Source organism: Hippopotamus amphibius, chromosome 6, assembly GCF_030028045.1.
Source record: "Hippopotamus amphibius kiboko isolate mHipAmp2 chromosome 6, mHipAmp2.hap2, whole genome shotgun sequence".
Lineage (NCBI taxonomy): Eukaryota > Metazoa > Chordata > Mammalia > Artiodactyla > Hippopotamidae > Hippopotamus > Hippopotamus amphibius.
In genome coordinates, this window is record NC_080191.1 from 627146 (window position 1) to 643382 (window position 16237).

Here is a 16237-nt window from a genome sequence, read left to right on the forward strand (position 1 = left end):
TGCCTCCCAGACTATAAGCCTCAGGAAGGTCCCAAGTAAAACTTAACTCTCCACTTTGAGGTTGTGCGTTTTTCTTCAATGGACAGGATGTTAATTGTCTTTATTGTTTCATATTTTTTCACTAGTTTTTTTCTTTGTTTTTTATTTTTTTAATGGTGTTTGGTAGCCTGCAATCCATCCGAAATTCAGTTGTTTTTGCTGTTATTTCCCAGGTGTTTGTTTGGTCCCTGAAAATTAGGTTTCTCACGCTCAGGGCGATACGCCTTCACCCTGTGTCCCAGCTCAGCTGTCTGTCCAGAGCTCTGTCCTGGCTCTGCTCAGCCCGGTGGGTAGAATTAGCTGGTATGGGCTGTGCTCAGTGCGAAGGAAAACCACCTCTGGGCTGGCAGATCCTCTCGTGCCTCAAGTCAAAATAAATAGGCTGGAGAAGAGTATGGAGGTTCCTTGCAAAACTAAGAACAGAGTTACCATATGACCCAGCAATCCCACTGCTGGGCATTTACCCAGAGAACACCATCATTCAGAAAGACACATGCACCCCAGTGTTCATGGCAGCACTATTATCAATAGCCAGGACATGGAAGCAACCTACATGTCCATCCACAGATGAATGGATACAGAAGATGTGGTACATATATACAATGGAATACTACTCAGCCGTAAAAAGCAAGGGAACTGGGACATTTCTAGAGATATGGATGGACTTGGAGACTGTCATACAGAGTGAAGTGAGTCAGAAAGAGAAAAGCAAATACCGTATATTGACACATATATGCGGACTATAGAAACATGGTACAAATCAACCGGTTTGCAAGGAAATAGAGACCCAGATGTTGTAGAGAACAAACATATGGACACCAAGTGGGGAAAGCGGAGAGGGTTGGGGGGGAGTGAATTGGGAGATTGGGATACCAAATTGTACACTCTAAATATATGCAGTTTATTGTATGTTAACTGTATCTCAATAAAAGTTCTAAAAAAAAAAAAAAGAAAAAATAGGCTGAGTAGCTTTGGAGGTGGCAGCTCCGAGTGTGGTCACCCGCTGCCGTGGGCATAGATGCCAAGCCATGGGGCAGCCACGAGTGGCAGACCGTACGCCTGTGCTCCTCCCCTCAGCATGTTTCCTGTGCTGCCGATGCGCCGCTTTCTGGGAGCAGATGGGCTGGGAGGCTACACGTAAGGCCCTGCTCTGTGTGCGCTTGGAGGTGCCGCCCGTCTCGCGTCAGAGAGGGTGCCTGTGGCGATTCCACTAACTAGTCTTATCACTTTCTAATCTCTCTGATTTCGTTCTTCTATGCAGAATGGGAGAAAAATATAAGTTTAAAGGGATATTGTAATAATTAAATGTATAATGTATTATTGATAAACACACACTTGCATGTTAACATCTATGAAAGTGCTGTTTGCAGATCGTGGTGCTGAATTCTGTAGGAATACAGAAGAGACAAAGACAGGCGAAGAAATAAGACACATGCAGTGTTATCACAGTTTGGTGGATTCTTAAAAATTTTGAAACAGCTATAGCTTTTGATATATTATTTCACCTGTTTCTTGAAATGTTTATGCTTTCGAAACACTGGAAGGAGGCGCAGTGACTTCCTTTCATCCACTCAGGACATGTTCGCTCATCACTTCCATGCGCCGGCTGTGCACGGCCCCGGGTGCTTTAGAGCTGGAGCCGGCAGAGTGACCCCGGTGGCTGTGAAATGTTGAGCTCTTTTTATTAAAAGTATTTTATTTATTTATTTATTTATTTATTTATTTATTTTTATTGGCTGCGTTGGGTCCTCATTGCTGTGAGTGGGGGCTACTCTTTGTGGTGGTGCGTGAGCTTATTGTGATGGCTTCTCGTTGTGGGCCATGGGCTCTAGGCATGCGGGCTTCAGTAGTTGCAGTACATGGACTCAATAGTTGTGGCTCGTGGGCTCTAGGGCACAAGCTCAGTAGTTGTGGTGCACGGGCTTCGTTGCTCTGAGGCATGTGGGATCTTCCCGGACCAGGGATCGGAACCCATGTCCCTGAATTAGCAGGCGGGTTCTTAACCACTGCATCACCAGGGAAGTCCCACAGTTAGCTATTTTTTATATGAATCTCACTGCTGTATCTTGAAAAATGTAAAATAAATAAGTAAAACCAGTTTGTAAATTAGAGAAGAATGTGCTTTAAAATAAACATATTTTAATTTTGTTTTTCTCCAAATATTGCAGACTTCTCAAGTCTTTGAAAGTGTCTGATTTATTCCAACAGAGAACGTGGTTCTGTGGAGATCAGGGAGCACAGGCTGATGGTGCCGAGAGCTCCATCTCTTACATCCTCCCTCCTGTTGGAAGTGCTTCCTGCCTTCTTTGGGGTTTTTTGCAGCAGCCTTTCTAGGTAGCATGGTTTTGTTTGTCTGCTTTGTCTTGTTAAATCGTGACCTGGTGCCTGCAGGCCGGGAGGTGATTAGAGGTGTGTGCTAGGGGGTCACCTTCCGTCAGGCGGCCTGGGGGGTCTAGGTTTCGTACATTCCTTGGGGGGTGGGGGCGGGGCAGGGTGCTGCTTGGGAGCCCAACCTGAGGGCCCATGGCCTGTCCCCTTTGGCTGAGGTCCTGCCCTCCTGCTTTCTCAGCCTGTGTGCTGTTTCTTTTCTCAGTTGTAATGAAAACAGTCCATTATGTAGGGCTCTCTGGTTGGAAATAACAGAATAGCCTAGGCAAAGGGAAACCTCACCAAATCCAAGTCAGAAGGAGTAGAAGCGAGTGGCCCAGACGCGGTCCTGCTCTCCTCTGCATGGGCGTCCTCTGCTCCACACCCCGAGGCAGCATCCGGCGGGCCCTCAGCCTCCTCGTCTTCTGCCTCTGCTCTAATGGGATTCTGGCCCCAAGGAGAGAACTGCTGAGTTTTTGGCAGATAACCCACCAGGTGTCCACAGCCGATTGTAATGTTAAGATTGGCAGGACCCTTCCCTTGCAGGGCATTTGAGGGACACATCTGAAATTCCCCACGAAGAAAGGGCTGGGCATGGATTGGATATGAGGGCAAAGAGAGGAAGCTTTGTGCCTGGAAACTCGGAAAACGGTTGTGCAGTTAAGAGAAACGTGGGGACAGAGATGTCTTCGAGAGAAGGAGAGGATGTGACCTGAGGGCTGGCTGACCTCCCGCTGTCCTTGCAGGGCCGCCGTGCAGGCTACCTGGACCGGGTCCCGGTCTGGGGCTTGGGGTTAGCCCCGTCTGGTCCCCTCCCAGCCCCTCCGCACTCTGACCCTCTCACGCTGCTGCCAGGTTGACGTGTGCACTTCCTGACTGGCAGCCCTGACCATCTCACGTCTTTGCCCGGCAACCTCAGTGGCTCCCAGCGTCACCTGCGTGTAAGGATGAGCCCTGCTCACCATCGGCCGAGTGGCGGCCGTATCAGGATCCTCCCTCGTCCCCCCGCGTCTCACCCCCACCCCCCCCGTGCTGGCCGCCGTCCACAGAGTTGTCTTCTGCCTCACCTGCTACTTTCCCCACGAGGCCTGTCCGGGCCAAGTCCGCACAACCAGCACGGTGACCCCATGGCTGAGTTCTTTGACTGTAAACAGCCAGCTGGCGGACGGATGGTTAGGCCCTGTGCTCAGGACTTTGCCCGCAGCTGTGTAGCTGAGGCTGCAGGTATGTCTGGTGCCTGTAGTGAGGTGTGAGGCAGAGCAGAATTGAGGGTGATGGATGGCTACTTCCACGTGTGCGTAAACTGGTAGTGCTTATGAAGTTATTAGCTAGGAGGTGGGACCGGGTCTCAAACGGTTCTTATTTTTGTCCAAGTTTCATTGATTTATGCTTTATAAGACAGCCAATGAACCACTGGTTATATAATCCAAGATAATCAACGTTAGTGACATACCAGGGTGAGTCAAAAAGTATCCGCACTCTGGCTGTAGAATTTATTTTAATTAACTTTTAGAAAAGACAAATACATCATTTTTGGACATAACCTCCTTGCTTTTCAATACATTTTGTCCATCTGTCAGCAAGCTTTCGTATTCTCTCATTTAAAAATGTTTCAGGCTGAGCTGCGAGCCACGCATGCACCGCTATCTTCACTTCTTCATCAGAAGTGAATCTTCATCCTCGTAGGGCTGCGTTCAGGGGACCAAACAGGTGAAAGTCCGATGGAGCAAGATCAGGTCTATAGGGAGGGTGCTTTAACACCTCTACATGAAGTTTTTGCAGAGTGTTGACAGTGTGGGCAGAGGTGTGCGAACATGCACTGTCATGCAAGATCACAACACCCTTGGATAGCAGTCCTCTGCGTTTAATCTGAAGTTTAGGCTTCAGCTCTTCAATAAGCATCTCACTGTAACAAGAATTGTTGATTGTCGAACCTTTTTCCTGATAATGTTCCAACACTGGCCCTTGAGAGTCCCAGGAAACTGTAAGCATCAATTTTCCAGCTGAGGGTTGACTTTCAGACTTTCTCTTGGTCAGCAATTGAGGCTGTTTCCATTCCATACTCTGCCGTTTACTTTCAGGCTCATAGTGATGAATCCATGTCTCGTCACCAGTAATGCTTCTCTTTAAGAAACGTTCACCTTCCTTAGAGTATCGGTCCAAATTTTGTTTGCAGATATCCAAACAACTTCTTCCATGAGTTGTTTCAGTACCCATCTTGCACAAACTTTTCGAAGCCTAAGTCTGTCATGGATTACTTTGTTTTGAGGTGTTAAAGCATCCTCCCTATAGACTTGATCTTGCTCCATCGGACTTTCACCTGTTTGGTCCCCTGAAAGCAGCCCTATGAGGATGAAGATTCACTTCTGATGAAGAAGTGAAGACAGCGGTGCATGTGTGGCTCGCAGCTCAGCCTAAAACATTTTTAAATGAGGGAATACGAAAGCTTGTTGACAAATGGACAAAGTGTATTGAAAAGCAAGGAGATTATGACGAAAAATGATGTGTTTATCTTTTCTAAAAGTTAATTAAAATAAATTCTACAGCCAGAGTGCAGAAAATTTTTGACTCACCCTTGTAGAATGTTGTGAAATAGTTGAATGAATCCCAGATGACCAACAGATACGGATTTATTTTGTAGTTTATTTTACTGACTGTCTTCATCTATGTGGAACATAACTTTGTACCTCAGTTGTTCATGACAGTCTTTGATTTTGGTCGTGACTCTCTGAACATGCTCCTTGGTGCCACTGCCGGTGCCAGGCCAGTGCCTCACGGAGCAGCGTCTGGTCCCCAGGAGGCCTCTGCGAAGGCGGTGTTCCCTCCTTCCCAGTCGGGGAAGCAGACGCCCCATGTCTTGGCAAGGTCTGTTCAGGGGGAGCCGTGGCTGGAGCCGAAGTCTGCTGAATCTGAAAGCCCGTGGGAGCAGTAAGCAGTCATGACAGGGAACCCCCCGGGGTCGTCAGTGACTTCCTTCCTTCTCTCTTTCTGGGGGTGGGGAGGGGAGATGAGTGACCAGGTGTGACGTGTGTGCGATCATACTTGTCATGATGGGTAAACAGCAGAGTGCTGTCTGCGCTGTCACACCTGCAGTCATCTTATACCTACTCCCTGTTTCCAGGCTGCAGATGGAAAAACCACAGGAGGTGTTCTCCACGAGTGATGGCCGTGTGGGCGATATAGTCGTGGAAAAATTCCTGGTGGATTGCAGGAAGTCTGCATCCCACGTTCAGCTTGCCTGCAGTGGGCAGTCCTGTGCTTTCCCCTTGGATGGAAACAAACTTTGTGTATGGGACACCAAGGACCCTCCTCACCAGGTGTTTAAAAAGTTATATGTGTTTTTTTGTTAAGTCACCAAGACTTGCCATCAAGCTCTGTTTCTCTGATGCTGTTTGGGTGATTTTGCTCTTTGTGGATTCAGCTACCAGCTATGGGAGAAAAACGCCAGCACAACAAAGCATATTAAGTTTTGATTTTTAGGAAATAACCTGTTTGGAATCACTTTATTTAAAAATTAATTTAAATAATTTAAAATTATTTAAAATTTCTTTTTTTTTTCAAAGAATGCATGTATTTAGAGTGTACAATTTGGTATCCCAGTCTCCCAATTGATTCCCCTCCAACCCTCCCCGCTTTCCCCACTTGGTGTCCACGTGTTTGTTCTCTACATCTGGGTCTCTATTTCTGCCTTGCAAACCGGTTGATTTGTACCATTTTTCTATAGTCCACAGATATATGTTAATATACAATATTTGTTTTTCTCTTTCTGACTCACTTCACTCTGTATGACAGCCTCTAGGTCCATCCCTGTCTCTACAAATGTCCCAGTTTCATTGCTTTTTACAGCTGAGTAATATTCCATTGTATATATGTACCACATCTTCTTTATCCATTCATCTGTTGATGGACATTTAGGTTGCTTCCATGTCCTGGCTATTGTAAATAGTGCTGCAATGAACATTGGAGTACATGTGTCTTTTTGAATGATGGTGTTCTCTGGGTATATGCCCAGCAGTGGGATTGCTGGGTCATATGGTAACTCTGTTTTTAGTTTTGCAAGGAACCTCCATACTGTTCTCCATAGTGGCTATATCAATTTACATTCCCACCAGCAATGCAAGAGCGTTCCCTTTTCTCCACACCCTCTCCAGCATTTACTGTTTGTAGATTTTCTGATGATGCCCATTCTAACTGATGTGAGGTGATACCTCATTGTAGTTTTGATTTGCATTTCTCTAATAATGAGTGATGTTGAGCAGCTTTTCATGTGCCTCTTGGCCATCCGTATGTCTTCTTTGGAGAAATGCCATTTAGGTCTTCTGCCCATTTCTTGATTCGGTTGTTTGTTTTTTTGATATTGAGCTGGATATACTGTTTCTATATTTTGGAGATTAGTCCTTTGTCTTTTGATTCGTTTGCAAATATTTTCTCCCATTCTGAGGGTTGTCTTTTCGTCTTGCTTATAGTTTCCTTTGCTGTGCAGAAGCTTTGAAGTTTCATTAGGTCCCACTTATTTATTTTTGCTTTGACTTCCATTATTCTAGGGGGTGGATCAAAACAGATCTTGCTGTTATTTACATCGAAGAGTGTTCTTCCTATGTTTTCCTCTAGGAGTTTTATAGTGTCTGGCCTTACATTTAGGTCTTTAATCCATTTTGAGTTTATTTTTGTGTATGGTGTTAGGAAGTGTTCAAGTTTCATTCTTTGACATGTAGCTGTCCAGTTTCCCCAGCACCACTTATTGAAGAGGCTGCCTTTTCTCCATTGCATATCCTTGCCTCCTTTGTCATAGATTAATTGACTGTAGTTTATCTCTGGGCTTTCTATCCTGTTCCATTGATCTATATTTCTGTTTTTGTGCCAGTACCTTACTGTCTTCATCACTGTAGCCTTGTAGTATAGCCTGAAGTCAGGAAGCCTGATTCCACCAATTCCGTCTTTCCTTCTCAAGATTGCTTTGGCTATTCGGGGTCTTTTGCGTTTCCATACAAATTGTAAAATTTCTTGTTCTAGTTCTGTGAAAAATGCCATTGGTAATTTGATGGAGATTGCATTGAATCTGTAAATTGCTTTGGGTAATATAGTCATTTTCACAATGTTGATTCTTCCAATCCAAGAACATGGTATGTCCCCCCATTTGTTTGTGTCTTCTTTGATTTCTTTCATTAGTGTCTTATAGTTTTCTGAGTACAGGTCTTTTACCTCCTTGGTTAGGTTTATTCCTAGGTATTTTATTGTTTTTGTTGCAGTGGTGAATGGGATTATTTCCTTAATTTCTCTTTCTGATCTTTCATTGTTAGTGTATAGAAATGCAAGAGATTTCTGTGTGTTAATTTTGTATCCTGCAACTTTACCAAATTCATTGATTAGCTCAAGTAGTTTTCTGGTGGCATCTTTAGGATTTTCTGTGTATAGTATCATGTCATCTGCGAGCAGTGACAGTTTTACTTCTTCTTTTCCAAGTTGGATTCCTTGTATTTCTTTTTCTTCTCTGATTGCTGTGGCAAGGACTTCCAAAACTATGTCGAATAGTAGTGGCGAGAGTGGACATCCTTGTCTTGTTCCTGATCTTAGAGGGAATGCTTCCAGTTTTTCACCATTGAGAATGTTTGCTGTGGGTTTGTCATATATGGCCTTTATTATGTTGTGGTAGGTTCCCTCTATGCCCACCTTCTGGAGAGTTTTTATCATAAATGGGTGTTGAATTTTGTCAGAAGCTTTTTATGCATCTATTGAGATGATCATGTGGTTTTTATCCTTCAATTTGTTAATATGGTGTATCGCATTGATTGATTTGCGTATATTGAAGAATCCTTGCATTCCAGGGATAAACCCCACTTGATCATGGTGTATGATCCTTTTAATGTGTTGTTGGATTCTGTTGGCTAGTATTTTGTTGAGGATTTTTGCATCTCAATTCATCAGTGATATTGGTCTGTAGTTTTCTTTTTTTGTAGTATCTTTGTCTGGTTTTGGTATCAGGGTGATGGTGGCTTCATAAAATGAGTTTGGGAGTGTTCCTTCCTCTGCAATGTTTTGGAAGAGCTTGAGAAGGATGGGTGTTATCTCTTCTCTAAACGTTTGATAAAATTCACCCGTGAATCCATCTGGTCCTGGACTTTTGTTTGTTGGGAGATTTTTAATCACAGTTTCAATGTCATTACTTGTGATTGGTCAGTTCATATTTTCCATGTCTTCCTGATTCAGTCTTGGAAGGTTATACCTTTCTAAGAATCTGTCCATTTCATCCAGGTTGTCCATTTTATTGGCATATAATTGCTTGTAGTACTCTCTTATGGTGCTTTTTATTTCTGCGGTGTCCATTGTAACTTCTGTTTCATTTCTAATTTTAATGATTTGAGTCCTCTCCCTCTTTTTCTTGATGAGTCTTGCTAGAGGTTTATCGATTTTATTTATCTTCTCAAAGAACCAGCTTTTAGTTTTATGGATTTTTGCTGTTGTTTTCTTTGTCTGTATTTCATTTATCTCTGCTGTGATCTTTATGATTTCTCTCCGTCTACTAACTTTGGGTTTTGTTTGCTCTTCTTTCTCTAGTTTCTTTAGGTGTAAGTTTAGATTGTTTATTTGTGATTTTTCTTATTTCTTGAGGTAGGATTGTATTGCTATAAACTTCCCTCTTAGAACTGCCTTTGCTGCATCCCATAGGTTTTGGATCATTGTGTTTTCATTGTCATTTGTTTCTAGGTATTTTTTTATTTCTTCAGTGATCTCTTGGTTATTTAGTAGTGTATTGTTTAGCCTCCATGTGTTTGTATTTTTTACAGTTCTTTTCCTGTAATTGATTTCTATTCTTATAGCGTTGTGGTCAGAAAAGATGCTTGATACGATTTCAGTTTTCTTGAATTTACCAAGGCTTGATTGATGACCCAAAATGTGATCTATCCTGGAGATGTTCCATGTGCACTTGAGAAGAATGTGTAATCTGCTGTTTTTGGATATAATGTCCTGTAGATATCTATTAAATCAAGCTGATTTATTGTGTGATTTAAAGCTTGTGTTTCCTTATTAATTTTCTGTGTGGATGATCTGTCCATTGGTGTCAGTGGGGTGTTAAAGTCCCCCACTATGATTGTGTTACTGTCAATTTCCTCTTTCATAGTTGTTAGCATTTGCCTTATGTATCGATGTGCTCCTATATTGGGTGCATATATATTTATAATTATCTCTTCTTCTTGGATTGATCCCTTGATCTTTATGAGGTGCCCTTTCTTGTCTCTTGTAACATTTTTTATTTTAAAGTCTATTTTATCTAATATGAGTATCGCTACTGCAGCTTTCCTTTGATTTCCATTTGCATGGAATATCTTTTTCCATCCCCTCACTTTCAGTCTGTATGTGTCCCTAGGTCTGAAGTGGGTCTCCTGTAGACAGCATATATATGGGTCTTGTTTTTGTACCCATTCAGCCAGTCTGTGTCTTTTGGTTGGTGCATTTAGTCCATTTACATTCAAGGTAATTATCAATATGTATGTTCCTATTACCATTGTCTTAATTGTTTTGTTTTTGTTTCTGTAGATCCTTTTCTTCTCTAATGTTTCCCACTTAGAGAAGTTCCTTTAGCATTTGTTGTAGGGCTGGTTTGGTGGAGCTGAATTCTCTTAGCTGTTGCTTGTCTGTAAAGCTTTTGATTTCTCTGTCGAACCTGAATGAGATCCTTGCTGGGTAGAGTATTCTTGGTTGTAGGTTCTTCCCTTTCATCACTTGAAATATATCATGCCACTCCCTTCTGGCTTGCAGAGTTTCTGCTGAGAAATCAGCTGTTATCCTTATGGGAGTTCCCTTGTATGTTATTTGTCGTTTTTCCCTTGTTGCTTTTAGTAGCTTTTCTCTGTCTTTAATTTTTGTCAGTTTGACTACTATATGCCTTGGCGTACTTCTCCTTGGGTTTCTCCTGCCTGGGACTCTCTGCACTTCCTGGACTTGGGTAGCTATTTCCTTTCCCATGTTAGGGAAGTTTTCAGCTATAATCTCTTCCAGTATTTTCTCAGGTCCTTTCTCTCTTGTCTCCTTCTGGGGCCCCTATAATGCGAATGTTGGTGCATTTAACATTGTTCCAGAGGTCTCTTAGGTTGTCTTCAGTTCTTTTCATTCTTTTTTCCATATTCTTTTCCGCATCAGTGATTTTCACCATTCTGTCTTCCAGGTCCCTTATTCACCCTTCTGCCTCGGTTAATCTGCTGTTGGTTCCTTCTAGTGTATTTTTCATTTCAGTTATTGTGTTGCTTATCTCTGTTTGTTTGTTGCTTAATTCTTCTAGGTCTTTGGTAAACTTTTCTTGCAACTTTTCGATTTTTGCATCCAGCCTTTTTTCAAAGTCCTGGATCATCTTCGCTATCATTATTCTGAATTCTTTTTCTGGAAGGGTGCCTATCTCCTCTTCATTTCGTTGTTTTTCTGGTGTTTTATCTTGTCCCTTCATCTGGTACAAAGTCTTTTGCCTTTTCATTTTCTCTGTCTTTCTGTGGCTGTGATTTTTAGTTCCACAAGATGAAATACTGCTGATACTGCTCAATTCGGCTGTCTGCCCTCTTGTGGAGGAAGCTGTCTAGGAGGCTCCTGTGTGCTTCCTGATGGGAGGGACTGATGGTGGGTTGGGCTGGGTGGGCGGAGCTCAGTAAAACTTTAATCCGATGTGGAGCTCAGTGACACTTTAATCTGCTTGTCTGCCAGTGGGTGGGGCTGTGTTCCCACCCTGGTGGTCATTTGGCCTGAGGTGACCCAGCAGTGGAGCTTACAGGCTCTTTGGTGGAGCTAATGGTGGACTCTGGAAGGGCTCACACCAGTGAGCACTTCCCAGAACCCCTGCTGCCAGTGCCCCTGTCTCCTCGGTGAGCCACAGCTGCCCCCCACCTCTGCAGGCAACCCTCCAACACCAGCAGCTAGGTCTGGTTCAGTCTCCTGTGGGGTCACTGCTCCTTCCCCCTGGGTCCTGGTGAGCACACTTTTTTGTGTGGTCTCCAAGAGTGGAGTCTCCGTTTCCCCCAGTCCTGTGGAGGTCCTGCAATCAAATCCTGCTGGGTTTCAAAGTTTGATTCTCTGGGGATTCCTCCTCCTGTTGCTGGACCCCCAGGTTAGGAAGCCTGTTGTGGGGTTCAGAACCCTCAGGACTTCTGCGGTATAACTGTTCTCCAGCTTGTGAGTCACCCACCCAGCATGTATGGGATTTGATTTTCATGCGATTGCACCCCTCCTACTGTCTCATTGTGGCTTCTCCTTTGTCTCTGGATGTGGGGTAGGTTTTTTTGGTGAGTTCCAGTGTCTTTCTGTCGATGGTTGTTCAGCAGTTAGTTGTAATTCCGGTGTTCTTTCAAGAGGGCGTGAGCACACGTCCTCCTACTCCGCCATCTTGAGTGTCTCTAAAATTTCTTCTTGGGTAAGAATATAAGCAAGAAAACGTTCATCTTAACATAATCAAGACAAGTTGAACTTTTGTAGATTTTAATACAACTTTTAAGGGAGTTTATTGTGTTTATTGCAGAATCTTTAGCATCAAACTGATAGAGTTTTAAAGACATCAGTTTTCTTTCTAAAGATTATCTCATGACTAATATAATTATCCAAATACTCTTAAAAATGGGCTTTATCCTAAAAAATAAACAAGCAAATTCTATCAACATTTTTGGTATTGGGATCGTTTCTGTCTTCATTTTGGGCTTCAGGAGTTTGAGAACAGTGATTACAGTCCATACAAACCAAAGCTGTATTTGCTCTGAAATTTTCTTTAACTTTCAGTTATGCTGCCAGTCACTTGCTAATCGTGGAAGCTGTTCATCATTGCTGAAGGGAAATCTAGAGTTTGGTTTTTTCCTGCTTCGCTAAGAGAGGTTTTTATGTGTTTCTTCAGCACAGCTTGCATGATGGGTGGACCCTGCATTCAGGTCTCTAGCTTGATCTCTCTCGCTCATTTATGAGGCGTAAAATACTTAGGAAACTGTGTGCCAGGTGTGAGGTGCACATTGCAGCGATTGTAACAGAGTGAGCGCAGCCGGCAGCCACCGCCCAGGCGCGCCTCCCGTCCGCTGTGGCTCCCTTCTCTCCTCCTCGGAGGTGATGGTCTCACGAGGGGCACATACGTTAATTTTGCTCACATGTGGACTTTGTGTAAACGGTGTCGTGCATTACACGTTCTTTTCTGCTGGTTTCTTTGATTCACCATAATGTTTATGGGGTTCATCCACATTGTTCGTTTCTGTTCCTGCGCAGTGTCCGCTGCAGGGCTGGAAACCCTTTATCTGTTCTGCTACTAATGGAGGTTTGGTTTGTTTCCATATTTTGATTGCTACAAACATTCTCTTGTATGTCCTTTGGTACACATGTATATACAATTGCTGAGTCGTAGGGAATGCACGTATTTAGTGTGAAAGGTAATGCCAAGGTTTCCAAACTGGTTGTACCAACCTGTCCTTCTTCACATAGTGGGTGAGACTCCCAGCTGATCCACACGTGCTCACCTACCCTTGGTGCCTTTAATGTTCCCCCTTCCGCTGGGGGTAGTGGTACTTCACTGTGATTTGCAATTCCCCAGTGATTAAGGAGGTTTAACACCTTGTGCAAACTTATTGGCCATTTGGATTCTCTTTTGTGATATATGTGTTCAGTCTCTTGCCATTTTTCTGCTGGATTATCTGTCTTTTTCCTATTGATTTGAAGGGGTTCTTGATGTATTCTAAATATAAGCTTTATATTAGTGTGCATTTTCTAGAGTTTTATGTAAGTAGAATCAGGCAGTTTTTACTCGTTTTGTCTGGCTTTCACTCAGAATAATTATTTTGAAGTTTATCTGCATTGTTGCATGTATAAACAGTTTTTTTTTAAAGAACTTTTATTGAGATACAGTTAACATACAATAAACTGCATATATTTAGAGTGTACAATTTGGTAATTTTTTTTCTTATTAGTAATGTGTATATGGCAATCCCAATCTCCCAGTTCATTCCCCCCCAACCCTCCCCACTTTCCCCCCTTGGTGTCCATATGTTTGTTCTCTACATCTGTGTCTCTGTTTCTGCCTTGCAAACCGGTTGATTTGTACCATTTTTCTATATTCCACATATATGTGTTAATATACGATATTTGTTTTTCTCTTTCTAACTCACTTCACTCTGTATGACAATCTCTAGGTCCATCCATGTCTCTACAGATGTCCCAGTTTCATTTTTTTTACAGCTGAGTGACATTCCATTGTATATATGTACCACATATTTTTTATCCATTCATCTGTTGATGGGCATTTAGGTTGCTTGCATTACTGTTGAGTAGTATTCCATTGTATGGATATGCTATGATTTGTTTATCCATTCTCCTGTTGGTGGGCATGTAGGTTATTTTCACTTTTGACTATTTTAAAGAAAGTTGCTATGAATATTTGTGTCTTTTGTTTTATTAATGTCAGTAGATCAAGTTGGCTGATAGTGTTCTTCAAGTCTTCTATTTAGGACCACTTGTTCTATCAGTTGTTGAGAGAGGCAGACTGAAATCTGTGACTCTGAGTGTGAATTTGTCTATTTCTCTTCTATCAGTTTTGCTCCCCGTGTTTTGAGGCTCTGTTATTAAGCATGTAATAGGTAATAAATGAATAATGAATGCTCAGTATCTTTATGTCTTCTCCATGAAGTGACTCCATTAACACGAAGTGACATTCTTTATCCCTGGTAACATTTCTTACTCTGGAATTTTGGCTACACTTTTTGGTTTCTGTTTTTTACTTGCTTTTTGTATTTTAAGGCTATTATTTTTTAAGAGCAGTTTTAGGTTTACAGCAAAGTTGAGGGGCAAGTGCAGAGATTTCCTGTGTGCCCTTTGCCCCCCACAGGCGGGCCCTCCACCCCTCCATGGTCAGCATCCCCCACCAGATGGTACATCTGTCATAGTCGATGAAGCTGCACTGACACTGTTTTCACCCAAAGTCCGCAGCTTGCCTTAGAGTTTGCCCTTCGTGTCATATGCTCTGTGGGTTTGCACGAGTGTGTGACGATATGTACCCACCACTGTAGAATCACGCGGAATGTTTTCACTGCCCGAAATTCCTCAGTGCTCTGCTTCTTCATACCTCCCCACCCCCTACCCCCTGGCAACCACCAGTCTTTCATTGTCTCTATAGTTTTGTCTTTTCCAGGATGTTGTATGTTGGAATTATACAGTGTGTAGACTTTTTCAGATTGGCTTCTTTCTCTAGCAATATGTATTTAAGTTTCCTCCATGTCTTTTCATGGCTGGATAGCTCATTTCTTTTTAACTGAATAATATTTTATTGTCTAGATGGACCAGAGTTTATTTATGCATTCACCTACTAAAGGACATCTTAATTGCTTTCAAGCTTTGGCAATTATGAATAAAGTTGCTATAAACATTAATTTCTGTGTGGACATAAATTTTCAATTCCTTTGGTAAATACCAGGGAGCTGAGTTGTATATGAGAGTATGCTTCGTTTTGTAAGAGACTGCCAAACTGTCCTATAAGGTGGCCACACCGTTCTGCGTTCCCACCGGCAGAGGATGAGAGTTCCTGTTGCTCCACATCCTCATCAGCATTTGGTGTTGTCAGTGCTCTGAACTTTAGCCATTCTAGCAAGTGTATAGTAGTATCTTACTGCTGTTTTAATTTGACTTTCCCTGATGACATATACTTTTCATATGTTTACTTGCTCTCTGTGTATCTTCTTTGGTGAGGTGTCTGTTAAGATCTTTGGCCCATTTTTAAATTGGGTTGTTTATTTTCTTGTTGTGTCTTAAGAGGTCTTTGTATATTTTGGATAACAGTCCTTTATTATATATGCCTTTTGCAAATATTTTCTCCCAGCCTGTAGTTTGTCTTTTTATTCCCTTGACAGTGTCTTTCCCAGAGCAGACATCTTTGTTGCTGACGTATTCCAGCCTATCAGTTCTTATTCTCATGGATCATGTCTTTGGTGTCTTACCCAAAAAGTCATTGCCAAACCCAAGTCATCTAGATTTTCTCCTGTGTTGCCTTTTAGAAGAGTGTACAGTGTATTCCATTGTGTTGCCTTTGCTCCTTTGTCAGAGGTCGGTTGACTGTTTCTGCTCTCTGCTCTCTCCCAGTGATCTGTTTATCTTTTCTTCGGCCAGCATCACTCAGTCTTGGTTGGCGGAGCTTTAGAGTAGGCTTGAACTCGGGTAGGTCAGTCCTCCAGCTGGGTTATTTTACAGTAATGTGTGGCCGTTCTGGGTCTTTTGCTTCTGCATGTAGACTTCAGAGTAAGCTTGTTGATTTCATTGGGATGGCATTGACCCTGTAGAGCAAGTTGGAAGAGTTGATGTCTGACGACACTGAGTCTTCATATCTGTGAGCATGGAATGTCTCTCCACTCATTTCGTTCTTCTTTGATTTCTTTCAACAGAGTTTTAAAACTTTCCTTATGATGGTCTTATGCATATTTTGTTAGATTTGTACCTATTTCACATTACATTACATTTTTGCTAATGTAAATGTTATTGTATTTTTAATTTCAAATTCCCCTTGTTTACTGCTAGTATATAGGAAAGCAACAGAATTATTAACTTTGTATCCTGCAACCTTGCTATAATTGCTTAGTTTCAGGAGTTTTTTTGGTTGATTCTTTTGGATTTTCTATGTAGACAATCATGTGAACATCTGTGAACAAAGACAGTTTTACTTCTTCCTTCTCAGACACTCTTCCTTTTCTCTTCTTGTGTTATTGCAGTAGCTAAGACTTCTAGTGTGATGGTGAAAGGAGTGGTGAGGGGGACATCCTTGCCTTGTTTCTGATCTTAGTGGGAAAACTTCTAGTTTCTCACCTTTAAATATGATAGCTTTTGGTATTTTGTAGCT

The 16237-nt window shown here is 42.4% G+C and overlaps 1 protein-coding gene across 1 annotated transcript in view; it reads left to right on the top strand.

Moving 5' to 3' along the window:
* The first annotated feature begins 4986 nt into the window (after positions 1 to 4986).
* Positions 4987 to 16237, top strand: part of WDR27 (WD repeat domain 27) — a 64071-nt gene continuing 52820 nt past the window's right edge. Inside the window, 1 exon segment of the mRNA XM_057738737.1 lies at positions 4987 to 5723. Coding sequence (XP_057594720.1) covers positions 5454 to 5723 — 270 coding nt within the window. The 5' untranslated portion in view covers positions 4987 to 5453.